Raw genomic sequence first — 27818 nt, forward strand, 5'->3', positions numbered from 1 at the left:
AGCGTAGCAAGCCCAAAAATGGTACATGGATTAAGAAAACTCTAAGAATAGATTAATGGAAAATAATTCCTTGAAGATCTGAACCTTTATTTAATTCACCCAAAAATAGATAATTACAACACTTGTGTTGAGATTATTTTTATGAGATTATTACAACTTTGACTTCTATCCTCTTTGTATAGTCTTGATGTTCTTAACTCTATGTCGTATAGTCAGCAAGCATGTGTTTTATTTGTAAACATAACCTGGATGGTGCGAAAGCATAATTTGTAAACTTAACAAGGTTATTTTTACATTTTAGTGTGAGTAGTATAGTTTATCGCCAACCTAATATCCACGTAGAAGAAATTAAAGTAACATAATGACTGAAAGGTATAGGTAAATTTTTATGTTTATTTACTTGTAACTTATGTTATAAAGATGTTATGGTTACTGTTGAAGTATGGTAAAGTTTCTGTAATTGTTTACTTTAGCCACTTCACAACATTTCTTGGTTTATCAAGAAGAATTAATTTAACTTAAAAATTAAATTTAAAAACAAAACATAACATTAAATTTCGTAAAGAATGTTAATCTCGTGAAAGGCACTAGAAATAGAAAAGGCTAACAGTAATGCCTCTGTCACAGCGCAAACTCTGGCAGCACCAATGGTGAGGAGCGAAAAGTATCCCTCAAGAATTATTTTCCTCGGTCTCCTAGATTGGTGGACTATTTGAGGCAAAACTAAAATTTCTAACATTGTCAGTTATTGTGCAATTATAGATTATGATCACCTAAAGATTCTTTTTTGAAACAAAAAATAGGCTACTATTTTAAGAAATCGGTAAAATGGTTTCAGATAATTCATTATAGCTAACGTGGCTAATGTATACATTGTCCAAAATTTCAATTGGAATGTTAAGTTTTAAACTTGTGTGTATTGGGCTTTATAAGTTGATAAGCAGTTACCACGACAATAAAATCTTAGAAATTATCGATTAGAATTACCTAAACTACCCAATATCAATACATTCTAACAGTGTTGTTATTTACAATTAGGTATTTCCAGTTGTTTTGTATGAATGTATTCAATACCAATATTGTTTAAAACCAATCCACACAAAATTATAATCATCTGTAAGGTAATTGAGTAATTATCTGCCAGTACAATGGTGATGACATGCCTTGTTTTGTATATCAAGCTATCCAGACGTTTATCCTTCAAAGTAGTAAGAAGTGAGTTTTATATGGTTTTTAGTTCATCATTAAATTAATACTTTTTTAGATTTATAAACATGGCTAAATTATACTATAATTTAAAATACCAACAATGGTAATCCAGTTCAAAATTTTTATTTCTTATTGTTCGATAGTTTAGATAATCAGAAATATTGATGGTTGAATTGTCGTGGTGGCCGCCTAGGTACTTTGGGATTATACCGACCACACCCAGACATGAATCGTTATTTCACATTTCGTTTCTACTGATTACTAGATTAGCGTAGAACAATATTTCGTCAATATAAAACAGGAATTGTCTTATCGCAAACACCTCCCCATCCTCAGACAGAGGTCAAAGTCGAGCGTCTAGTAGATAACGTGATTGCAGAGTCTCGCCGCCCGTTCAGCTGGTGCATCGCTTTGTTGTACTTCCGTGTTTTACCTCTACATTTCTCCAAACACAAAAATTCAACAAAAACAAACATTTACCAAACTAAACTTTTTATTAAAAAAACACTCAAAACTTGTTTTTTATTCTTGATCACATTCCGCCACCCAAAATGCGAGTGCCTCCGGCCATCAGCGCGGGCTTCGGCAGCACCTTCGGTGCTGCCCCGCGCTGATGTCGACGAAAGAAAAACATCCCTCGAGATAGTACCTATCAGTAAAATATCAAATTCTAGAGGGGCTAATCAGAAATATAAATTGAATTGTAATGGAAAGGCAATGATGTACCGTGCAAATCACGTGATGCCGCGCGGCCTGCCGTAATCAGGATTCTCGAGAAAGATAAGATAACAGCGACAACAATACCGATCACAATACCTGGAAATGCTTGTAAGTTTGTAATTTTGTAATTGAAGAGTTGTTTTTTTCGTTCTATCATGTTTGTTTCTATAAATTTCTATTTTTGTGTTCTTCATACTGGTGTGGTCGGTATAATCCCAAAGTACCGCCGCCTATTATACTGCAGTCTGCTTTTAACCTAAACAGATGGTTTTAAACGGGTCTATATGCCTGGGGTACAGACGGGCCAAGCAATTTGCGCGCGCAGGCTGACCGGCTATATGACAGGTGGGCTTAGAAGAGAGGGTCTTCCAACAATATTGGATTTTTCCTTAAAACAAAAACAATATTAATAATAATCTGTTTTGATCACATAAAAAGTTATATTGAAATGAAAGATGTTCTGATAGTTCAGATCTTTTAAATAAATCACTAAATGATAGCACATAGATGAGGCCAATGCACCATGGATAGCTAGTACAGACTTGGCTGCACGCACAGAACGGTTGGCCTATATATATATATATATAAGTCAGAGTACGTCACATGTTCAAAATAGATTTTACATAACTACTAGTTGTTTCAAATATACCACCTGGCGTGAAAAAGCTTATATATAACTGTTATTTATTATTTACAATCTGTATTGAATAAAATATGAACAATAAGTAAATATTACGATATATAAGGAAAAAAATGGTTGATAAGCATCCAAAGACCATAACAAACCAACATAAAAAACTTGAAAGCGATCACTTAAACCAAGGAAGTTGTTTCTTTTTAAATCTTTACACGTGTTCACTATTGACAATTAAATTCAAAGCAAAATGATTTTGATGTTCTTCATATATACAGGGTGAGTCTGACCACCCGTGCAGTATTTACAGCTGTCTTAATAACTGACTTCCACACTTTTTCTATCTCTTTTCTCCATAATTTGGCCTCTCCGAATCCGTTAAAATTATTTTCAATTTTGAAAAATGCCCCTAAAGGGCCCAATTTGGGGGGTAGGGGTGCTTTTTGGGGAATTTTCAAATGTAAACATGGGTCGTGTGATACATCAATTTAAAGGTCTAATTACACCGACCATTTTGGCGCAAACAAAAGTTAATTATCTTTAACCGTATGTATAGGGTGTACCAAAATGTTTTGAAATAGGACTTTAAAATAAAGTACCGTGTTACCCTACCTACAATACGAAACAGCTCCAGATATTTTTCCTAACTTGCTATTGACCTATTTTTCAATGAAATATGTGGTACGGGTATTTTTCACTGGATTTTCTAAATTTCAAAAATATTCAAAATTCAAGAATACAAAAAATCCTAACACTCAAAATTCTTAAATAGCAACATATAATAAATTTTATATCAAATAAAAGGTCTTTTTAAAACAAACATTTTTTTGTATTTAACTTTTTTTCCTATCTCTTACTGTTTCAAAATGGCAGCCGAAAAACTGAATTACGTATGTCTGTTTACAAAATGTAACAAATTATTTTTAAATGATATGAAATAAAAATATGTCCTATAATTTTTAATTTGCTTAATAGCTCTGAATGACTTCTGAACTAGCCATAAACTTACCTTTCATTGATTTTGCTAGTACAGGTGCTCGAATTGTAGTCCGTCATTTGCTAAAGACAGTTCTAATCTGGAACTTAAGCTATCTACAGTTCACAACACTTCTTCGTGGCTGATTGAATTTATAGCATTCCGGATTCGCTGCATCATATCTTTGGGTGTTGTCGGTCGTAAAACATAAACTAAGTCTTTCAGCCTACCCCATAAGTAAAAGTCCATACAGGTCAAATCAGGGGATCTTGGTGGGTAGTTAACTGGACCACCTCTTCCAACCCATCTTCCAGGATTTTGTTCATCAAGCGTTTGTCGCACATTGTGCGAGTAGTGAGCCGGAGCACCGTCGTGCATAAACCACATATTGCCAACAACTTCGTCAGGTACATCTATTAATAAGTTAGGCAAGTGATTAATTAAAAAATTGTTATAAGTCTCTCCATCTAGGTGTCCTTCAAAGAAAAAAGGACCTACAATTCTCCTGCCAACAATACCACACCAAGTATTCACAGTCCAGTACCTCTGGTTGTCAACCTCTAGTATCCAGTGGGGGTTCTCATGAGCCCAGTACCTCATGTTGTGACGGTTAACTTCGCCGTTGCTCCGAAATGTAGCTTCGTCACACCATAGTAAATTGCGAAAAAAATGTTCATTTTGTAGAACCTTTTCTCTTGCCCACAAACAAAAATTCATTCTTTGAATGCCATCATCACCATGAAGTTCTTGGTGCAGGGACATCTTGTAGGGATGCATTTTATTGTCTTTCAGGATCCTCACCGCTGAACTTTGGCTCATACCAGAATCAATAGCTATTCTTCTGGAAGAATCATTTGGGTTTAGTTGCACCGCCGCCAATACTTCTGGTGCCCTATCACTTCTTACAGGCCTTGCAAGTGTTTTTCCCTTATTGCTGTCAGGCTGTACCTGTCCTGTTTCACGAACTCGAATAGCAAGTCTTTGAAAGGCCATTCATGACTGAGGTTCTCTATTTGGAAACCGTTCGGCATACACCCTCGCAGAAGCCACATAGTTTTGAAAACATTCGCCTAACACCATTAGCATATCGAATGCCTCTGCATTTGTGTACGGCATTTCGAAAAACCACAAGATGTCAACAGCAGACACCAATGAACTGACTAAGGGTAGTCTTATCACATTTGTCAGATAAAGATGTCTAGCCAGCATACCACAAGTGATAAGCCTGTTGAGGGTGGTACAAAGTACCTTTCTAGTCCAAGACTGCATTGAGATTGTGCATACATGAATTATTGTTATCTTTAACCCTTTAAGTGGCAGTAGTCTGGCACTTTGAAAAATGAGCCAATTTCTTTTATAGGATAGTTCTAATGTTGCCAAATATGACTTAAAAAATAATTTCAAAACAATTTTATTTGTATTTTTTTTTTTTTTGTGGGAAATTAATATCCCAGCGAAAACATAAGCAACCTGCAATTTATCCGTGTGTGGTGTATGATTTATGGGATATATATTTCCCACTTTTTGGATATTAGAGGAATTGAATGAAATAATGTAGTCATATGCATATATTTTAATAATAACAGCAAATATTAATTATAATATTATTACAAACATTATTACTAAAGATAAAAAAACACTTTGAAACACAATAAACGTATTGTGGGGGCTCGTTTTGTAGCCTTTTTCATCTAGTTTTGGTGGAATGGAGTGAAACAATCCTTGCAGAGAGCAACGTTACAAGTCGGGCAGACCATATTGCTCCTCTTCTCCTTGGCCTTTGTAGAACAATGTGCGCACCTCCTATACTTCTCAATTTTTTTGGGGTAGATGTGCACCTACATTTGAGTGCCGAACAGCATTTTGAACAGTCGCTCGTCCTTTTGTACAATCCTTTTTCTCCCCCATCCTCTTCCCGGGAGAAAATCCTTTCCGAAGTCTTGAAGAAAAACTTCCAATGAGGCCATTTACAAGAGCAGATCTATAGTTTAGGTGTGTGATTGGTTTGTTCTTTTTTTGTTTTACAATCATGTGAGTACATGATAGCTATTGACTACAGCTGAATCAATAAAATAATAAAAAAGCTTCATCCACCACTTTTCTTGATTTCTGAAACTATTGAGTAATTTGACATATGCTGGTCAAGCGATCAACGCCTCCCATGTACTGGTTATATAGAGCTATTGCCTCTGGACATGTGACCTCTTCACGCACTCCAATATGATTTGACCGTAACACTTTGGTGGTCTTGGATGGATCACACATATTTGAGATGACAGATACTGGCTTTTTTTCCCCTATCCTTCCACTTTACAACACTGACTTCACCGCATTGGGCAAAAGTCATGGGAATGGGTTTTTCCATTTCATTTTTACCTTTCAAATTATCCACAGGGTATTCAGCTCTAGTTTCTAATATGGGTTGCACAAGAAAATGTGTCTTCCTCTAACAAAGTATGTCTGAAGCTGGACAGTACTGAAAAAATTGTCATAAAATTACAGTATCCAAGTCCTAAATAAGGTGCCGCAAGATCTAATACAACTCTTTCGCCGAGGCCTTGCTCCGTGTTACCATCAGGTTTCTTTCCCGTATACACCTCAAAATTAAGTACAAATCCTGTTTCCGAGCAAGCACATACCCAGATTTTAAGCCCTCTTTTGCATTAGTTTTTTCGGCATGTACTGTTTCAGAGTCGTTCTGCCTTTTAAAACCAACCATGCTCTCATCAAACCGCCAAATGTCTGGATGGAGAGAAAAGCACTCTGTACTTTGTCCGAAGATGTTGTAACAATGGTCTAATCTTATATAATTTGTCAAAATCAAGAGATCCCCTCTCGGGCATTGTTGAATTGTCGTTTACATGCAAGTAACGTAAAATTTTCAGGAATCTTTTTTAGTGGCATTACTCTCGCTATTCTTTCGACATGGTAGTTTTCATCGTCACTCCAATATAGTTTTATAGAAGGTAGTGTATGAAAATCCCATAAAAATCAGTATGCCAATAAAAGCATGGAGTTCTTCTTCAGTTATATCGAGTACAGTGTTATTTTGTTGTGCATACTTGTTTGATTCTTTTACTATTACTGAGCATATTTCATCATCAAATATCATTTTGAAAATTTGAAAGGGGTCCTCAGAAGGTAACTCCACATTCAATCCACATTTTTTACTAAAAATGTATGATGAATACTTTGGTGGTTCAATAGCAGTTTCATTCCACTTATATCTTTTTTTGTTTCTGAAATTTTGATTTTTTTACTCCATTTTTTTGGGTGATTTTAGGTACATCTTGTTTTCTTTTAGCTGCTTGTTTCCCTTTTGTCTTTATATTCCCATCTTACATACTTATTTTTGTTATGTCTGTGACTACTGTACTCTGCATGGTCTGTGTTACCTTTTTCTCTCCGACACGTCAGTATACACTTCTCTTTCAACGTGGTCCTGCATTCTATGACTTTTGCTCTTCTCCAAACTGGTCCCCTTCAACTAGTTCTTCATTCTGGCGTGCCTTCCTCATAATTACCCCCTTCAACCTGGTCTCTCTTACCTAACTCATTCTTCATTCTGCACGCCCTTATCATACATATCTCTCGTCACTATGGTTTTCTTTATTCACACATTTATTTTCCAGCTCTAAATCTGAGCTGTCGGATTCATCACTAAAATAGAGTAGTGGGGAATCTCTTTTTTTCCTAACATCATCAGTTAGATTGGGAGAATATGACGGATCGTCGTCAGTGTGTCATCTCCTGGCCCAGAGCTATCGCTTTCATCACTTTATCTTATGATTTATTTGACATCTTTTTCTGACAAACCGAAGGCCACTTGATGATGGGAACTGCAGTGATCATTGGATCTAATCCCAAATTAAGTAGACCTTTTACTTCATCACAGTTTTTTTAGGTGATAAACTTACATTGGATGATCTTGTTGAGGGCGTGTTCATTACCTTCACTCCAGGAATACAGTTTTCTGCGTCAGACTCACCTCCAACCTCCGAGTCACATGCTTGTTCTTCCGAAAATGTCTAAGTGAAGAAGACTGAGAATATCCTTCTTATCTATTGAGTCCATGTTATCTGAAAACAATGATTAACTGAATTAGAAGAGTTGAGTAACAGTTTTGTACAGAGTAGGCCCTAGTAATACATTTATCATTAAATTTTTTCTGCTATAGTCTACAAGTGGGAGACAATATTTGACAAAAAGAGATTCTAATTAGTGTTAAAATTGTCAGGAAGTGAATACATTTTATGCAATTATAAGCTGTAACAAAAATGCTAGGCATAAAATGATATAGGCCTCAAACCTCGTAAAACATTCCTGTCTAAGTATGCAGGCTTACAGTGACAGCTAAATATTAACTTTGCCAAATGTGCTTGGACTAAAGTGGTAATGCCCTTTTGAAAAACTATAATTTGCTGAATAGATTGATGTATAATACTATGTTATCTAACCCTTCCAAGTGTGTAAGAAAATATTACAAACTCTAGCCAAAAACATAACCTGCAAATCTAGGCTAGTGTCTTGCAACACAATAGTTTTCACTCCAATCATAATACATGTGAAAATGTATACATTATATCATTAAAATAATCCTAATTGATCATAGATATGTTTACTAACCTTCAAAATCTGCAATGTTACATCAGTCATCTATTATCTTGATATAAAAAACAAAGATCCAAGAAGAATTTGTAAGTTAGTTGTTCCAGAGTGCCAGTGGGATAATAATTTCCCACTTTTGAAATAACAGCTGACTGGCTTTACTATTTTTTTTGTCAGCTGAAAGAAACCTACTTCTCCATAGAGATATGTTTATTCATTGAAGGATTCCAAAGTGGGAAATTATTATCCCAGTGATTTTTTTTGAGCTGTAACAAATAATCCAAAGCAAACATGGTGGGGAAATAATTCACCCACTATCACTTAAAGGGTTAAAAGATAAACATGGAAACTACTACAAAAATATTGGGCCACATTGGAAAATTAAACATGTTGAATTTTGGTCTGATTTCATAACAAATTCTGTTTATTTAATCACAAAAACCTGTTTGTTCAAATAAAAATAATTTGTTACATTTTGTAAACAGACATATGTAATTCAGTTTTTCAGCTGCCATTTTGAAACAATAAGAGATAGGAAAAAAAGTTAAATACAAAAAAGGTTTGTTTTAAAAAAACCTTTTATTTGATATAAAATTTATTATATGTTGCTATTTAAGAATTTTGAGTGTTAGAATTTTTTGTTTCTTAAATTTTGAATATTTTTGAAATTTAGAAAATCCAGTGAAAAATACCCGTACCACATATTTCATTGAAAAATAGGTCAATAGCAAGTTAGGAAAAAAATCTGGAGCTGTTCCGTATTGTAGGTAGGGTAACACGGTACTTTATTTTAAAGTCCTATTTCAAAACGTTTTGGTACACCCTGTACATACGGTTAAAGATAATTAACTTTTGTTTGCGCCAAAATGATTGGTGTAATTAGACCTTGTAATTGATGTATCACACGACCCATGTTTACATTTGAAAATTCCCCAAAAAGCACCCCTACCCCCCAAATTGGGCCCTTTAGGGGCATTTTTCAAAATTGAAAATAATTTTAACGGATTCGGAGAGGCCAAATTATGGAGAAAAGAGATAGAAAAAGTGTGGAAGTCAGTTATTAAGACAGCTGTAAATACTGCACGGGTGGTCAGACTCACCCTGTATATATATATATATATATATATATATATATGAGTGGTAATAGACCGCTCTCTACATTTTTGTGCGTTGTGTAATTAACACTGCATGACACATGAGGTGGGGATTCCCAGCTTTGAATGTATTTTTTGTACTGTGTCAGAATACATAATTATTGTTGGGTGCATCTGTAGGATATCCTTCCTCAATCTTTCTCATTCACTCAAGGGTGCACCGAGGGGGTCAGGATGAACGGGATTGCCCTCCCAAGAGCATTTAATTTTAAAATAATCGATCGCCTAATAGTTTATTTTAGACTAAATATAACATTTATGTTGGAACTTTTAAATAAATCACAATCAAATATACAAGTATAAGTTCAAACCATAAAACTATTTCAATTTATGAAATACACAGCACTGCACGTATGATGATTCAATTTTTTTTTTAAACCCCAAATATTTTAATTTCACTATCACGCTGCAACCACGAACGTGAGGTTAGTTCTTAACACTTATATTGGCTTCTACCTGTACTCAGTACTTCAATTTACATTTTGCAATGAGTCATTTGAAGAGAAGGACATACTTCTCTCAATTTGGTAGTGATTATACTATAGTTTGTGTGCTTTTATATCATTTGGTTTCCAAAATTGGAGTAAGTTAACTTATTCTAAAGTATTCATGATTAGTTCCTGTAGAAGTTTGATATTTTACTGACATGTAAATTAATAGGTACTATCTCGAGGGAGTTTTTAATCACCAGCAGTGTGGGCAGACTTGGTAAAACCAAAAATTAAGGCAATAGTCACTACATTGAGAATTGTAATTTAAACCTTACACTTTCAGGAAAATCTAGAATTTTCTATTGATACTAGAAACAATGGGCAGAGAGTAGTTGAACTAAATGATAGTTGTATGGAAAGTGAATTCAATATAGAGATTTTACAATTATGCATGAGATGAATATCATAAATCCCAATTATAACATTCCTAATTTAGAGTAAATGCAAGGGTATGTTGAAACTTTTCCATCTCTTTTTGTTTCCTACAAATTTGCATTGATCACTAGTAACCTAGATGTGTTGACAACCCTCCTAATTAATCCTTCTTAACCTGAAGACCCTATCAATCAACTGTTTGTCTATCCATAACTAAACAGACTGCATGTTATATAAAGGCCATACTCCATAACTCTGTTGTCTAAATATGTAATATGCCTAACATCCACTAGAATTGAAGTGGTGATAATTTGTATGAGCTATATATATATCCTTAACTCTTACAAACTCTTGTCTTTCAGAAAACCAAAATCCCTATTAATGTAGCTTTAAGGAATGGTAAAGTCCTGCATATGAGCTTTGTATAACAACCCATTCATGACAAAATCTTACAGTCCACACCATTCAAGCAAGGCTTACCAAAATGTGTGGGTGTATGGATACAATGTGCAACGTACAATGTACACTACACAACATGGTGGCAATCAGACTGGGTTTGATTTTGGGCACTCCTGCTAAAATAAAGTGTGTGGGCCTATTGTACTAAGAGCTGAAGATAGAACGTCTTTGGAAATTATAATTAAATCTTTTAGAAGTAGATTAATCAATGTCATGGAGGGCAAAGCACATGTAATGTATGGGCCACTTAAACTTCCATTTAAGTTTAGCAGATGTGGCTGTCTGCTGTTATTGCTATCAGGTGAAGGGACCCAAGCAGAATAAGGAATCTGAATCGTACAATGGTACAGATGTTGGTCATAAATTATCAAGAACATTAATTAACTGATGATTTTCGACATGATTATTTGTATGTAGATTTTGGATCTATGGTTTGCTTGCGCAGTGAGTTGTATTTTACACTATTTGAAACAAAACTTGATGGTGCAATTGTTCTTGAACAAATTTGCAGATCTGTATTGGTATTCTCCTGTAAATGTTACACACATTGAACATACATATCAATTAAAGTAAAATCTGAGCTTGTTGCTGCTTTTAATATTAGTGTGTGAGTCTTTACGTCATCATATTTAGCTTTATATTATAAGATCAATATATTTATGTCCTTAATACTTTAAATGATGTTATCTATGACTTTATGAAGGTTTTTTTTATTTTCAGTGATGAAGTTCGTACTAAACTTGAACCTGAGGTGGAAAGTATCAATAACGATTTCCAAAGTCATAGCACACGAGACGACAATGTGCAAAATACAATATTTGTGGGAAACTTGCCAAATAAAACTACATCAAAAGATGTGAAAAAGTTGTTTGGAATATTTGGTCCGATTCTCCATGCAAGATTGAGAGGTGCTGTCCGAAAAGAACTGAAAATTCCCAAAAAATTAGCGATAATTAAGAAAGAATTTCATGAAGATAACAACCACATTAATGCTTATATCAAATTTAAAAATGTTGAAAGTTGTAAGTCGGCACTAATTATGAATGGTGAATTGTATGAGAACCACCATTTGAGAGTCACTTTGGCTGAAGATGAAGGAAAAAACTGATCCCAAAAAAAGTATTTTTGTAGGAAATCTGGTCTTCAGTAAGTGTATGCTTTCCTTTTGGTTTATGTAAATATCTATATCTTTTATAAGCGCTTATATTAATGACCTTCTAGAACATAGATACTCATAAATACTTCCCAACTAATTTCGTTAGTTTTATTGGTTTGAAAAATATTAAATCTCAGTACTTGTTGAGTTTTGATACATTTTATAATCTTGCTGTCATTTTTATTCTAAGCTTTGGAGGAAGACTGAGTAGAAACCACTTTTTTAAAACTCGTGTATTTGGTATTTTTTACTCCAATTGGAAGATTGGAATACCAAATCATAGTGTGTTTAAGAAGATTATAACAACAATATCCATGTGGCATTTCAATTAATTAAGCGTAAGCTATGTAGTTCTATGTAAATGTTATTAGTCAGTCAGCCATGGTGCTTGGGTTTTGAAACACAAGCTAAAATGCTTACCTTAAATTTTTATGTTAACTTATCTTTAAGAACAGAGCCTTTAATTTTCATTACATTGATATTTTAAGTCCAGTCAATTCATTGTATCTTTTAACAATAGGTTTATGTTCTTTGTTATTTTGGTGTATTACTTGAATTGAATCTTGATTTTACAGAAATACATGACGATGATCTCTGGCAAGCATTTGAGGACTGTGGACCAATTGACCGTATAAGGGTAATCCGAGACCAAAAAACTGGAATTGGAAAGGGATTTGGATATGTAAATTTCAAGGTATTATTTTTAGGTTTCTTTTGTGTAGTTGTTTTTATTAAGTAACTAGACATAAGTTAACATTTTATTAAGTTAACTGGACATAAAATATGATCTGGTTGGACATAATTCCAGAAAGGATAATTGAACCATTACAATTACTGAATTATTACTTGTTACTAGTTCTATACTCTTTACTTTAAAAGAACCAAATGCACGTGAATTCAGGAATTACGATTAGACTGTGTATCGTTTTCTACTCCACCATCATCCTGAATCAACAGAGTATATGGTAACTGTGAAAACCGTAATATGTTCTCAATAACTCTGTAACTTGATAGGAAACTAGTAATTAATTGTTTTAAATATTATAAACAGTGTAAGAAAACACAAACTGTATGAATGGTTATTATCATAAGTGTAAAGGCAATGAATTAGTATTGCTGCAGTGACATTAGTCTTAACACCTTGTATGTTGATTTTTGTAACGGGCGTGATTCCTAAATCTCTGAAAGTATTGAAAATAGTTACACCAAAATTAACATAGCAGCATATTTTGTAAAATATACATAGGATACATATTTATCACAAATAAGTTAACAATGTAGTAAATTAAAATAAATTTAAAGATTAAAAGATTTAAGTTTCTCATCACATATCTTAAAAGCATTGGTTTCAAAGGAGAGGAAGTATGGTACTGGTTGAAGTATTGGTCCAGCAACAGTTTTAGAATGGTTACTGCAGTCTATTACTAACCACTAACAAACACAGCTCAGGTAAATTTTGAAACTAAATCGCGGAAACCATGTAGACCTCTCATAGTCTTCTTACATGTTTAATTCACTAGTGGTATTTTAAATAATGTTATTTTTATCTGTAGGATGCATCATAAAACAAAACATTCCTTCTCAAATAATCATATGTTTGTTGAATGTTATATATAATTTATTCAGTTAAGTTGTACAGAACACAAAATTTTGGTTTGGCTAGAACACAGATAAACATAGCTGGTACAAAATAGAATGTAGTTAAAACAAGAATAAAATTCATTAATGGGCCATTATAAATTTACCAAAGTAGTTTCAAGTTATCAATATTATTGGTTTACAACAGTCTAAGTATTTTTAGAGGATTTGTCTGTATTAGGGAGCAAATATTTTAATACATGAATTTTGTAGTCCGCAGATGCTGTAGAACTAGCTCTCAAATTGGATGGAATTCCGATTTTGGGTCGAAATGTGAGAGTAAGCAGAGTGACGAATGATGGCAGAGCCAACTCTTCTGTCAAGAGAAAGAAACTGAAGAAAATTCTCTCAAATGATGAACCAAAACAGAAAGGAGTAAAAGTTGAAAAAACAAAGCAAACCATTTAGAACGAAAGTTAAGCATGAGTTTCAAGGGCAAAAAACTAAGGCATCCATTCAAAAAAAGGTGGGTGTGATATAATTTTTAGCTATTCAATAAACTTACTGGCATAACGATATTATAATATTAATGATATGTAATAAATAGAAATAATTAGTATAGCTAAATCCATTCATTGTGTACACTAAAGTCTTCCGTTGTGTATCATTTTATTAGGATACCAGCTACTGATATGCAATTACTTTTTTCAATCTAATATCATCTTAATTTATTTCACATTGGAACATATTTTGTTTAGAATATATATGGGATTTTTAATAAAAATATTATATATTAAGTTTAGTATCAAGTTGTAATTTAAAAAATCAGAACCATTTTTTTCATACATCCTTGTATATAAAAGGGCTGCTACAACAATGTGCACCTCTTCCACTAACACCTTACGCATTGCTGAGTGTCTAACGCAATTGGAGGTTTAACTTCAGTGCGTTGTCAGATAATTTGTTTTAAAAATTTAAGATTAGCCCCTTGCACTACCATAAAAGTAGACCTAGGTAACAAAAAACTTTGTGCTTGATGAATTCCAAAAATGTCTTATGACCACAAAGCTCAACAGATAGCAGCAGCAATCTTGTTCCTTAACCGTTATGAAGCTGATGGAAAAGATTTATAGAAAAACTTGTGACAGGAGACGAGACATGGGTTCTGTGTAACACCCCAGATACTAAACAATAGTCACAACAAAATTGATGTATTCAAATTCTCAAAAAAACAAAATTAAAAACCTTTAACAATAAAAAGATTATGGCTACCAGAAAGGTATTCAACGTGTGAAATTCTTACTGCCAGGGACCATGATAAATGCAGAAGACTACTGTGAAACACTACGGCAGTTGTGGAGAATCATTCAGAATAAAAAAAAGAGGAATGCTCACTTCTGGAACTGTTCATATTCATAAAATGCCTGAGCTTACAGAGCTGCTCTGACAAAACGGCTTCTTGACGGATTTTAATGGAACATATTTTACCATCTGGCCTATAGTCCTGACCTAGCACCAAGTGAGTTTCACCTGTTCCCTGAATTGAAGAAGTGGCTTCCTAACAGAGCTTCTGAACAGACGTCGCACTCTGAAACACAGTAGAAACCCATTTAAATCACTGGTAGTAACGTTTTATGAAGAAGGTATTAGAAAGCTTGTACCCCGGCATGACAATAGCCTTAATTTTAACATGCAATTATGTAACCATGTAGGTATCAACTTAGATACAATAGACAATAGACAATTTTCTTTATTTACATATTCATAGAGAATAGTACATGCGTCATAAAACAAAAGTTGTGGTTAGTAAAATTTATACAATGTAAAAAGTTTTTGTGTCATAGTTATATAATATAAAGTTGTTTTTTTATGTCCAGAGGAAGCTCTTGTCTTGCGCTGCACTGTGTCAGGTGCTCAAGAATTCAGACTCTGAATAGTAGGGCCTTTCTTGCAGCCATTTTGTTAGTTGGTTCGCGAAACACTGAGGTGGCTGATTTCTTAGATGATCGGGCAGGTGGTTGAAAAACAGCGCTCCTTGGTATGAGGGTTTCTTCTCAGAGAGGCTTAAGCGGTGTAAGGGCAGGGCGAAGTTTGTGGCATTTCTTGTGTTATATGGATGTAGTTCCTGATGTCTTAACTGCTGTGAAGTGACTGCATGCAGAATGGTTTCCTGGATGTAGAGTGAGATTGTTGTGAGAATTTTTAGTTGTTTAAAACATTCCCGGCAACTTTCTTGGTGATGTAGTCCTGCTAGGCATCTAATTGCTCTTTTTTGTAGAATAAGAATCTTTCCCATGTTGGACGCTGATGTTCCTCCCCATGATACTATTCCGTATCTTAGGTGCGTTTCGAAAAGAGCAAAGTAGGCAACTTTGGCTACCTCCATGCTACATACTTGTTTAATTCTACGAATTAAATAGATACTTGAGGAGAGTTTCTTACTTAGTTGGTCTATGTGGAGCTTCCATGACAATTTCGAGTCAATTGTGATGCCTAGATATTTGGTCACATTGCTTACTTCCAGGTCCGGGAGAGGTGCTAAGTTTGTAATTTTGTTTTTTGTGTTGAAAACTATTTGTACGGTTTTATTTTCATTTAATACTAGGTCATTATTTGTGCAATATTGTTTAGTTTAGTTGAAGCATCCAGTCGTGTTTATTGCGAGCATTTCATTGACTTTATTAGAGATGGTAAGCACAGTGTCATCTGCATACATTATAGTAGAACAGTCATCATCCAGGCAGTTTGGCATATCATTCGTGAGGAAGAGGAAGAGCACCGGCCCGAGCACGGATCCGTATAATTTTGGGTGTGATTTATTTCTACCAGTTGTTTTCTTCCCTTGAGGTAGCATTTAAACCAATCTGCTTCTTTACCTCCTACGCCTAGGGCTCTTAGTTTTTGTAGTAGCTGATCGTGATTGAGGCAGTCGAAAGCTTTACTAAAGTCAAGAAATAGACTAGTTACTGAACATCCTTCCTCTAGTTGGTTTATGATGTGTTCTGTCAGCTGTACCAGGGCTGTTGTTGTTGACCTTCCCCTAAGGAATCCATGCTGTTTGTTTGTAAGTAGATTATGCTGTTCGAGATGGTTTAGGAGTCTGGCAAGGACAATTTTCTCAATTATTTTGGAGAATGTCGGGATGAGTGATATTGGCCTGTAGCTGCCAGGTTCACTTCGTGGTCCTTTTTTATATTTTGGATATATTTTGGCGGTCTTCAGAACAGTTGGGAAGATACCTTGCTGTAGGGATTTATTTATTATATTAGTTAGTGGTATTATCAGTTCTTCTTTACATCTTTAAACTAGTTTTGCAGATATTTCATCAATACCAGACGATGTTTTAGGCTTTAAGGAGTCTATAGCTTTTTTTACTTCTTCGCTTGTTGTTAAGTAGAACTGTAATTTCTCATTTGTGACTGGAGCTGGGTCAGGGTTTGCAGGATTAGTGTTGCTACTGTTTGTTTGGAGTGTGTTTTCTGCTATTGTTGCAAAATATACATTAAGGGAGTTTGCTATTTCATGTGGGTCCTTTGTTGTTTTTTCCATTTAGCTGAAGACTTAGCTGATCATTTGTGTCAGTAGTTGCTTTTCTTTCATTATTTATTGCCTGCCACAGCGCTTTTGATTTATTTTCTGCTTGGTTAATGTGTGGTGTAGTTTGTTCTCGCCTTAAGTGTTTCAGTTTCAAATCATATTCTCTTTTTCTCTCCACTGTTTGTGCTTTATGTTTTGTCAGGCCTGTACGCTGTTCTATTTCTAAAGCACTGATGTACGCATTTTTCAGTTGGTTGCATTCGTCATCCCAGACCTGTCTTTTTTTATTTTGTCTTCTTTTGACTAGTTTCAGAGGGCATGTTTCATTTAGTATAAGTTGTAGTGCACTGTGAAAGGAGTTATAGGCATGGTTGACATCTTCTTCCATTAAGATCTGATCCCAGGTTTGTGTTTGTAGTTTTTCCTTGAACCGTGTTAGTTCTCTATTGGTAAATAGTCTTTTTCTTTCCTTAACGGTTTTTTTTATTATTTTTGATGTTTTAAGGGAAAATATTTGTGCTGTATGGTCAGATAAGCCTGTCAGGATGATGGATGTTTTTATGCTCTCAGGGTCTATGTTAGTGCAGATCCAGTCTATTGATTTTTCAGTTTCACTTGTGATTCGCGTAGGAGGGAGATTCATTCTCACAATATCATATGTAGCAAGAAGTTCTAGAAGTTTTGTGTTGTCATTATTTTCCGTGAGATTGTCCACATTAATATCTCCCATGAGTATCGTTTGTTTGCTTGAGCTCATGATTCTATTTAGTTGTTCGGTTAGGACTTCAATTGAACTGTCTAGTTTTGCCCTTGGAGGTCTGTAGACGCCCAGTACTTTTTTCTATCTTTTTTTTCTTTATTTCAAAGAGGGCAGTTTCACATACAAGTTCTGATTCAGGTCCGCTTGTTTTAATGAGCGTTATTTCCTTCTCCTGTCCTTTTTTCACGTATCCAGCTACTCCTCCCTTGATGTGATCTTTCCTTGCAAAACCTCCAGCAAGTGAGTAGCCCTCAAGGCAGGTTGTAGCAAGGTTTTCTTGTGATAGTCCGTGTTCAGTTACTATTAACAAGTCTGGTTTTTCGCTGTTTAAGAGATGGGCGAGTCTATCTAGTTTATTACTTAGCCAGTTTATATTTTGATGTATTATTTTTTATGATAGACAATAGACAATATCCTTTATTACAATTTCTTCAAGAAATGTTACAGCGTCAAATTTAAGTCAAATTAGTATAATAGATAAGCTTCTTCAGTGTTATGTGGGGTCTCCCCAAGTAAAGAATTCATTTAGGGTGTAGAAAGCCTTGTCTAGCAGCCATCTCTGTAGCTTCCTCTTCATCAGCACAGGGCCTCCAGCTTTCAAGTGGTCTGGTATCTTGTTTAGCATCTTCCACTCCTGCATACAACGGTTTTCCTTTCATACATGGCTGTTCTGTGACCTGGCAGCACATAGTTTCCTGCATATCTGGTGTTGTATTCATGCACGTCACTTTGTTTAGGGGGCTCTTTGGTCACACAGTAAAGGACAGTATCTAGGATGTAGATGGAAGTGACCGTCAGGATGTTCAGGTTCTTGAAAACATCTCTACAACTTTGTCTTGGATTCTAAGCCTGCTATTACTCTGATTGCCCTTTTCTGCATACCCAGGACGCGGTTGAGATTGCCCATAGTGGATCCACTCCAGACAGTTAATACCATAGCGTAAATGGCTTTCAAACAATGCATAGTATGCAGTCCTTGTTGCCTCAGGGGTACTAGTTGCCTTGATTCGTTTTATGGCATAGAGAGCTGACCCGAGTTTTAGGCAAAGATTGTCCACTTGATTATTCCAGGATAAATTTTCATCAAGTATGACACCTAGATGTTTGGATTTTGTCAGCTGCTGTCCAGATTGGGCATTCAGATACTGTAGACTTTTTATTCCCAAATGACATTTGCTTGGTCTTACTTTCATTGAGAACTAAGTCATTTTTCATACAGTAGTCTTGTGTCATATTGAAGGCAATAAAAGTGTTCACTTCTAGTTGATCTACGTTTCTGTTTGCAGTAAGCAGCACAGTGTCGTCCGCATACATGATCATCTTACTGTATTCCTCTAGATGTTCTGGAAAATCATTGATAAACAGCACAAACAGAATTGGCCCTAGGACAGAGCCCTGGGGAACTCCTCTGTTTAGTCGCGGTACCAATTCAGATCTGACAGTATTTGTAAATCCTCTTGTTGTGTGTTTTAGTTCTACCATTTGGCTTGTCCTTTTAGATAACTTGCAAACCATTTTAGTGCTGTTCGTTGGATTCCTAAATTTTGTAGTTTAGCTAGAATAAGATCATGTCCCAGGCAGTCAAAAGCCTTGCTTAGGTCAAGATACAGGCTGGTGATAGTGTTGCCATTTTCTATGTTCTCAATTATATACTCAGCAAGGTCTATCAGTGCAGTTGTGGTTGATTTTCCAGTAACGAACCCATGTTGGCTGTCTGTCAATGATTGGTTTTGACTAAGGATGTTCCTGGAGTCTTACTTTAACAATCTTCTCAATAAGTTTGGAGACAGATGAGAGCAGTGAGATAGGTCGGTAGTTAGAAATGTTTTGTAGGTCCCTTGCTTGTGTTTTGGAAATACCTTGGCTATCTTCAACTTGGATGGAAAAGTGCCCTCTGCCATGGACATGTTGACGATCTTCACTAGAGGCGATATTAGCTCGTCTGCACATGTTTTCAGGATTTTTTGAAGATATTTCATCAATGCCTTCGAGGATGTGGAGTTCTTTAATGATTGAATGGTTCTGCCTATCTCATCAGGTGTTGTTGGACGTAAAGAAGTAAGAGTATTGTCTGTGGTAGCTGGAAGATTTTGAATTATTGGTGGTGTGTTATATATTTTGTTCTGTTTTAGTGTTTCCTCAGCTATGTTTACAAAATAATAATTAAAGCGATTTGCTACATCTGTAGGGTCAGTAAATTTTATTCCATTGTCATTTAGTTCTATTGTAGGATTGTTGTCAAGTTCTTTCCTCCCTTTCCTCTCACTATTGATGGTGTCCCATATAGCTTTGGCTTTGTTTTCTGCTTGTTCCAATGTATGCAGCACATGTTTCCTGCCTTGCCTTCTTTAATTTTTGATGTTATGGTTGCTATGTGTTTGATTTTCCTGAGGGCCGAGTTCCAGAGGGTCCGGGTTTTGTGTTTTATTTTCAGCTTGTGTCTCTCTTTGGGAGCAGGACTTTGAACTAAAAAATGGTGTTCCAGTGTTTGCGGCTCAGGATGTAGGTTTGTTTGTATTTTGTCTTTGTCCGTGGTTGCAGCTAAGGTTGTTTGTTGCTGTGGATTTTCAGTGCATGAGTTCTTTGTGTATTTGAGGAGCTCTTCTTCACTCAGGGTGTTGGCTTGCTTGATCCACTTGCTTATTGTGTCATTTTGACATGCAGTGATTTTGACATGCAGTGATGTAAAGAAAAGATTTGGTGTGTCTTGAAATAGCAACAATGCAGTGCGCTTATGAGTTGTAGATGTCTTCCTGTTTGTTTGAGGTACGAATCACGATTACGTTTTCTGCTTGTCTTTCTTGAAATTCATGAATGGTGGAAGTGTTTTTGTAGCCTAGACTGATGAGGTAGTGTTTTTCTGATTGTTTGAAGACAAGGTAGGTATGTGGAGGGTTTGCTGGGTTTTTTTCAAGACTTTGTGGTTCATCAAAAGACTGCAGCGTTAGTTCGTTTGAGACTTTGTTTGTTGTGTTAATTCCTTGAGGATAAAATTTTGAAAGTACTGCTGCCGTGCTTAATGTGCATCTATGGGTTGTACTCAGTGTGTCAGATATTGTTGCTATTTCAGCGATGTTATGGAACTTAACTTCGAGGGATTCTGTTCTATTGATGTACGGGATTTGATTTAAGTCCCCAACGAGCATAGTTTCTTTTGCTCCTGCAAGCACAGCCGCATATATTATTTCTCCTGCATGCAGCATTAGGGCTTCATCTACTATAAGCCTTTCATATTTTTGTTCCTGTTTTAAATGTTGTGTCAAGTTTATTATAAATGAGTGAACCGTTCGGAATGTGTCATTAATTTTAGTGTTGTTGATGTTTGGGTGTGTGTTTCTAAACCTTCTTCTAAAATCTTGAACAGAGTCTCTAGTTGGAAAGAGAATGAGGTCACCTTGTTTGTAATTGTTAAGAATTTAGGTTGTTTTCCCACACCCTGGTACACCTTGGACGAGGTTTAGATTAATTTTGCCAACTCTATCGATTTTTATGTTTTTAACACTGTTGAGGAGGCGCAAGTCATTTAGCAGTTGAGTGTCATCTGATACAAGTATGTTGGAATTGATAGTGATGTTATTTGGGGCCAGTGTGTATTTACCATTTTCATCTACTTTAAGTTCAATCAATCGGGCTCCATCAAATCCAAATTGATACTCTTTTTTTGCTACTTGGTTTGTTAGTTGTTCTCCGGTACATAGGTCAATGATGGCATATTTATTTTTTTGTTTTTTCCCTAAACTCTTGTATCTTATTTCTTCCACTTAAGTGGTTTTATTTTCATATTCTTTGTACACCGAACTGAGTTCCTGGAGAATAATTTTCTCTTTAGCTTTCCACAGTTCTCTTTGTTCATGCATAGCTGCTTGAATAAAAGTGGTTTTGTCAGGAGTTGCTGAAGGTCGAGGGGGTTATAAGGGTTTGGTGAGGCAAGAGATCCTTGGGTCACTCTCCACAGATTGTATATGGCTTCCTGTCTTGTTGGGAATACTTTTGAAATGTTTCTCTGATTTTTATTCATGGTGTTGTCAAGAATATCGTCAATTATTGTTTTAAGTTTTTTTGTCCGTATATACATTCTGATTCGGTGAATATATGCATTGCATGAAAACTGTAGAAAAACTTGCAGGAGCTCCCTTACACTTGCCTCGGTTAGGTTTATTGCCTTCATGACCTCCTCTAAGTTGATGGAGAAGAATATAGGGAACTTGATACATTCTTTTGCAAGTTCCATAAATTGCAATAGTTTCTTCTTCCAGTTCATGTATTTAGATGAGAAGCATATTATAATTTGTGTATTTCCTTTGGCATCTTGTGATGTGATGAAGTTGTTGAAGGATACTTTTCTGTCGGAGTCTTTGTTGTACTGTTACTATTTCTGCAGGTGGTAGAGTTAGGGGGGGCTTGTTCTGGTATTCGATGTCTAGGAAATGAATGCCACATGTTAATGGGAGGTCCTTATCTTGCTTATGTTGGTTGTAAGTAATGGAGTTTCTTATGGTGGGAAGGAGAAAATTTTTATTTTTTCAACATTGGCATGGTCTTCCTCCATGATTTCAGATATTAGGCCATTGTTTATGTCAACAGCTGTGCGTCTTATGTGCTTATAGCTTGGGGATCTCGTTTCATAAGTTTCATGATCATCTTCGTCCAAGGGGGTGGGCTTAGTGTTGTTTCAGAGATTTCTATTGCTTTATGGTTTTTTTTGGTTCCAGTTTTCCAGTTATGGCTTTGCTGCCTCCCTCTGGTTTGGTTTTGGGTATAAGTTTTTTAGTCAGGGTTAGCTGTCTCCCTCCGGTTTGGTTTCGGGTGTCAGTTTTTTAGTCAGGGTTTGGCTGTCTCCCTCTGGTTTGGTTTCAGGTGTCAGTTTTTTAGTCAGGGTTTGGCTGTCTCCCTCTGGTTTGGTTTCAGGTGTCAGTTTTTTAGTCAGGGTTTGGCTGTCTCCCTCTGGTTTGGTTTCTGGTGTCAGTTTTTTTAGTCAGGGTTTGGCTGTCTCCCTCTAGTTTAGTTTAAAAGGCCATGTTTTTGGTCACAGTTGTCTGGGTTTGGTTGTCTACCCCTGTGTCAGTGTCAGGGTCTCGGTTTTTAGGCTTAAAGCTCGGTTCTACAGCTATGTCAACGTTTCCATGTGTTTCATGCATTTTTGACCGGTTTTTAAAATGCACCATCTGTAGTGAGACACTAAAATGATTTTTTAGAATTTCTGGGTTTTTTACTTTTTTTTTTTTGAGGAGTTGTGTCTAGATTGGGGCCAGGTAGGATGGTTTGCATGTGACTTTGGGATGGCAGGACTGTTTTTTGTGCCTGCCTCCCAAGAAGTTTCATTTTCGGAGCTCGGTATGGTTTGTGGCTTATTTTGTTCCTGTAGGTAGTTAACAGCACGCTCCAAACTATCCTGCCTTTCCTTTAGAAGAGATAGTGCCATCATGAGAGCTGGTATGGCCTGGGGTGGTTCGGTGGTGTGTGTCTGTGTTTCCCCGTTTTGGTATGTTTTATTCATAGCGTTACTCTCTTCATATAGTTTTGCATCATGCTGGAGCCTTGATATTTTTTTTTCAAGATTATCTATTTTATGTATGTAGTCATTAATAATTTGGTTCTGTGAGTTATCGTGGTCTTCGTAGATCTGCTTTAGTTCCAGCTGGTGTTTCTTTCCTTTTTCCATCTGTCCCTGGCATTCTTCAATGTTATTGTATAGAGTTTCTATCTTATCCAAATACTTAATTTCTTCTGATTTCATAGTCTCTATTTTTGCCTCAAGATTCATGACTTTGGCTGTGAGTCTGGCATTTTGTGCTGCAAGTTCTTTTAGGTCATCCTTAAGCGGGATGTTTTCACTAAGGAGAGCAGTTCCTGCTTCTGCTGCTAGTGTTAAAGAGGTTTCTAGTTCTTCTTCAGATTTGCCATGCTTTTTGATTTTTGAGTGAAGGTCTGCCCAGGGGGTAGAGGTTAAGGTAGTGTCATCCAGCAATTTATCTGCTGTATCTTGTGTTTGTTTTTCCAACAATATATGTGTATAGGATTTTTCAGCTTCTTTGAGAGCTTCATTGAAGGCTTTATTTTTAAAATTGTCTGCTTTTGGCTGACCGTGAGATGATAGATTATTTGCATACGAGCACAGGTCCACACTTTTCACCTTTGCAGTAGATTTGTCCCCCCCCCCCCCAAAAAAAACTACTATGTATTTGGGATTTTTGTCAACATTTAGTATGTGTTTAATAACTGCTGGCCAGTAGCTATATCCTCTAATTTTTGCAGAGACATAGTCCCCCACTGAGAAGTCACAATTGCCCTGTGACTTGACAGACATGTTCAATAGTTAATTAGTTAAACATAGTAAAATAATAAATAAAGAATGTGAACTTGTATTTGTGTCTGGAACTGTGTAGTAGACCTCTGATTGTTGTATACAATTGACACTACACATAAGCCATTGGGTAGAGGCCGAGTTGAGTGTGATCAGTTTCCTAGACGCACTGTCAGCAGGTGCAGGGTAATGCACCAGCCGTCAGCCAGCTGCTTCTCTGCTTCTATCTGCCTCTAACAAGTGGCATTGTAGATAGTGTCACTGTCGGGTTGGAAGTTAGAAGTTACCTTGCTTTTAGTAGCCGTGAGTTGGCTATGACGTCACTGATCAATCTTACACATTTGGTTGTTATTTTGTGACATTAGTAACATATTACTAAATTTTAAAATTACAGTTTAAAACCAGTGTCATGTAGCAGAGAGTAAAATATAAATCAATTGTAAATTGATTTGGTGACTATTTCTTTATGATTCAATATTTTCTTGAGTAAATTGGTTACAGTTATTTACTTGGTTAGTGCTACAATGTCTTTTTGGATTTCTCCTCTCTTCAAGGTATTTAAGTGTAGTTTTAAACTGTTTTTATGACGAGTTTTGTCAGACTCCTCCTGGTTAGTAAAAATTTAGGTGTCAAAGTTAGAAACTGTGGTTAATGTTTCTTATATGTCAAGATGTTTAAGATTTTGTCAATTTAGAAATAAGGCTGTAGATTGCTGACACTTGTGTACATGATTCAGCTGTTTATGTTGTAGGTCAGGTGTGGAATGTGAGATGTCAGCATTGTCAGCACTGCTTCCAGTGGTTACCATATGGTACCAGATTATTCCTACAAATGTTATTTTAAATTAAGGGGGCTGGCCCAGTATCGCAATCACTTTTGCATGGTTTTGGAAAACACTTTTGTACTCAGTCAAATATTGCCCAATTTGTTTGAAACTTTCAGGTTAAGTCAAAATAGACTTTTTATGCACACTTAAGAAAAAACTAAATTGTAAATATAAAATTTATTATTTTTTTTAATTTTTGTTTTCTTTTGCAAAAAAATCTTTAGTCTAATGGTTTTAACATGATAAATAATCTACCTTATGAGATAATTTCACAAAATAAAATGTATCTTGTTTCCTAGGCAATATTTTCTTGGCCTGAACTAAAAATATATAAAAAAATGTACAAATAAAACAAATTACTGAATTTTAAAGTAGTTTTACCAAAAAAATTGAGTTTTTAGAAGGTAATAGGCTTGGAATATAAGAAATACTTTACTCACCATTTTAATTTTAGTTCAAGCATTTACCCAGCTAAAATGAAGATCTGGTGAAAATTTGGTGAAGATTGCTCCAATACTTTTGGAGTTATGATGTAAATAATAGGAAAAAAAACAATGTTTCGGGAAATCGCAAACAAACATATTTTATTGATAAATTTACTAAAATGGTACTCTCAAATCCTCCAGCAGCATAAGAAACACCTTCCTTTTCCTTGTCTTGACTTTCCTTTTCTATTCTAAGCCTTCTCCTTGCTCTCCTTTCTTCCAGACTTGCCAACATAGTTCTTTTATCTGCGTCGCGCACTCGTCGTCGAACGTCAAAAGTCTCCATGCAGCTGTTGAAGTGTTTTCCGGGTTTGATTTTCAAGTGGTCTAGCACTTTTGACTTTGCATTATTCCCTTCATTAAATATCAGGGAAGCTTCATGAGCAGCTATTTCCACAATATCCCTTCCTGCAAATCCTTTTTTAGGACACAGTGACCACAAAATACTGTTGAAACTTTCGTTGGAGTTCTGTGTTTTTCCCATAAGACATCTTTGGAGGAGGTTTGGCATTGTTAGGTCTACAAATATTGGTTTTATCTCCAGCATGATGGCTTTGGGGATAGTGTTTTTATGTTTAAAAGTCCCAAGACTGTTTGAAGCAACTGCTTGTTGGTAACGGCACCAAGATTCTTTACCTTCTGGACAAAAATGATGGAGCAGCTACTCATCGGTACTTGCATTATGGTTCCAGATGGCCCATACTGCCTTTTGCATGTTTATGAGATCATTTTTATTATTTCTAATTGCATTTCCATAACAAATACAAAGTTGGTTGATAATAGGTTCTGATAGCCTATTTTTTACCACTTATTTTTTTCCATCGCTAAGTACTTTTCCTTTGTTCTTGGTTTTGAATTTCATTAGTCTACTGTACATACGTTTTTGGACATGGCCAACACACTCTTCTTTCACAATACTCACACCAGATCCATATGGTTCCATTTCACTTATTTAGTAAAAGTGGATGTGTCCCCATCACCAATATATTTTGTATACCGTACACCGTGTAATTCCTCGGACCGATTGAAAATACGTTTACACTTTTACCTGTAACTCAGCCAAAAAAAATCGTATGCCCATGATATTTGCATAAAATTAATTGTAAATAAACCAGAAAAAATTAAAAAATATACAAAAAAATTGCAAAAAAAAAAATTTTTTTACTGGGCCAGCCCCCTTAAACAGAGCTTCTCCTTTGTCAGTAATAGTGTTGTTTAATATGTAAAATATACATATATTTTTGTATTGTTAACCTTGGTAATGGTTACTTGAGTGTTCTTTTGTTGATGTCATATGCTTAGGATTCTTGCAGTAAGTAAAGTTGTTGTTATTGAACTTGTTTTCTTGATTTTAAAAAATGGAAATACTCATAGTATTTGACAGTCATTAGTGTGCACAAGTTAGTTAATAAATACTTAATTTATTTCATATGGTCATTAGTTTTATTTTTATATAACACCTCAAAGGTTTAAAAAAAGAAACACCCTCATATAATGTATTAGATTCTGAAAAACAAACAATCCATTACCAATATAACAAAAATAAAATATGTAAATGATTTATAAATATTGTTATCGACAGTTTTGTTTTCCCGTCATAGCTATAGAAAATTTAATTCTGTATTTATCTATGAAAATAAAATACATCAATTTTGTTGTGAAAAAAAAAAACAGTGTAAATATAAAACAATTCGCTTTCAAATTCAAGATATAATAAATCTGACCACAACAAACACTACTCACATCAAACAGATTAAATCCTACGATACAATCAATCCTAACTTACAAATGAATTTGTAAGTTAGCATTAATAGCATAATATTTCTTGTTTTAATGACTATATTGTTTTTCAGCCAAAAAAGAAAAAGAGATTTGACAAAAAGAAGATGGTCATCAAACAAATTGCTGAACAAATGAGCAAGAAGAAATAAATTTTGTTTTACAGAAGATGTTATGAAAGTTGTTTTATTTTCAGTTAACCTTGTGAATTTATTTAAATACATGATGTATTTTCACCATTTTAACAATATATGAGTATTGTTTACATTGTTTGGGTTTTTTTTCTTTAAAGTTCCAACTCATCTCTCATCTTACATCTCACTGATCATCCCAATGAGGGTCCTTGATAGTGTTTGAGATTATAATGGAACCCAATAGGTAAACCGCTTACAAAAAGACACTGGGCGATTTTAGTTCACGCAGAGTAGGTAAATTCCCCTCTGCTAATGTGATGCCGCCCTCTCCCAGTATTCCGACCACCACTCGCCCACTTGCTCTATCTCCTGACCTAGTCACTGCCACTCGGCGGCTAATCTCACACCAAAACGTAAACTCCCTGGATACGTCTATGGCTACATTAGTCTGTTCAATTAATATTTTATGCTTTATAGGCCTACATACAAAAATACAATATACTTATAGATAAGGTAAGTACCTGCAATGTAAACAAAATGGCGTGAGAAAAGCAAGATCCACACAGTTGATAAAACAGACGAGGAGATGCTTGTCCTACTCCCCACCACTGGAGGGGGGCCCCTTCTGCTCGT

General features: G+C 35.4%; 1 protein-coding gene across 1 annotated transcript; it reads left to right on the forward strand.

Annotated features, from left to right (window-relative positions):
- The first annotated feature begins 212 nt into the window (after nucleotides 1-212).
- LOC124352835 (RNA-binding protein 34-like) lies at nucleotides 213-27226 on the forward strand. The gene is made up of 5 exons (XM_046802534.1): nucleotides 213-372; nucleotides 11347-11772; nucleotides 12358-12476; nucleotides 13634-13886; nucleotides 27126-27226. The coding sequence occupies exons 2-4, from the start codon at nucleotides 11718-11720 to the stop codon at nucleotides 13826-13828; spliced, it is 369 nt and encodes a 122-aa protein (XP_046658490.1). The 5' UTR covers nucleotides 213-372; nucleotides 11347-11717; the 3' UTR covers nucleotides 13829-13886; nucleotides 27126-27226.
- Nucleotides 27227-27818: the final 592 nt, after the last annotated feature.

Source organism: Homalodisca vitripennis, chromosome 1, assembly GCF_021130785.1.
Source record: "Homalodisca vitripennis isolate AUS2020 chromosome 1, UT_GWSS_2.1, whole genome shotgun sequence".
Taxonomy (NCBI): Eukaryota; Metazoa; Arthropoda; class Insecta; order Hemiptera; family Cicadellidae; genus Homalodisca; species Homalodisca vitripennis.

Excerpts from the sequence above, each read along its gene's own strand:
- LOC124352835 (XM_046802534.1), top strand. The coding sequence starts at position 11,718 with ATGAAGGAAAAAACTGATCCCAAAAAAAGTATTTTTGTAGGAAATCTG. Across the intron at positions 11,773-12,357 it reads TGTAGGAAATCTGGTCTTCA|AAATACATGACGATGATCTC; the intron begins GTAAGTGTATGC and ends TTGATTTTACAG. Across the intron at positions 12,477-13,633 it reads TTGGATATGTAAATTTCAAG|TCCGCAGATGCTGTAGAACT; the intron begins GTATTATTTTTA and ends TGAATTTTGTAG.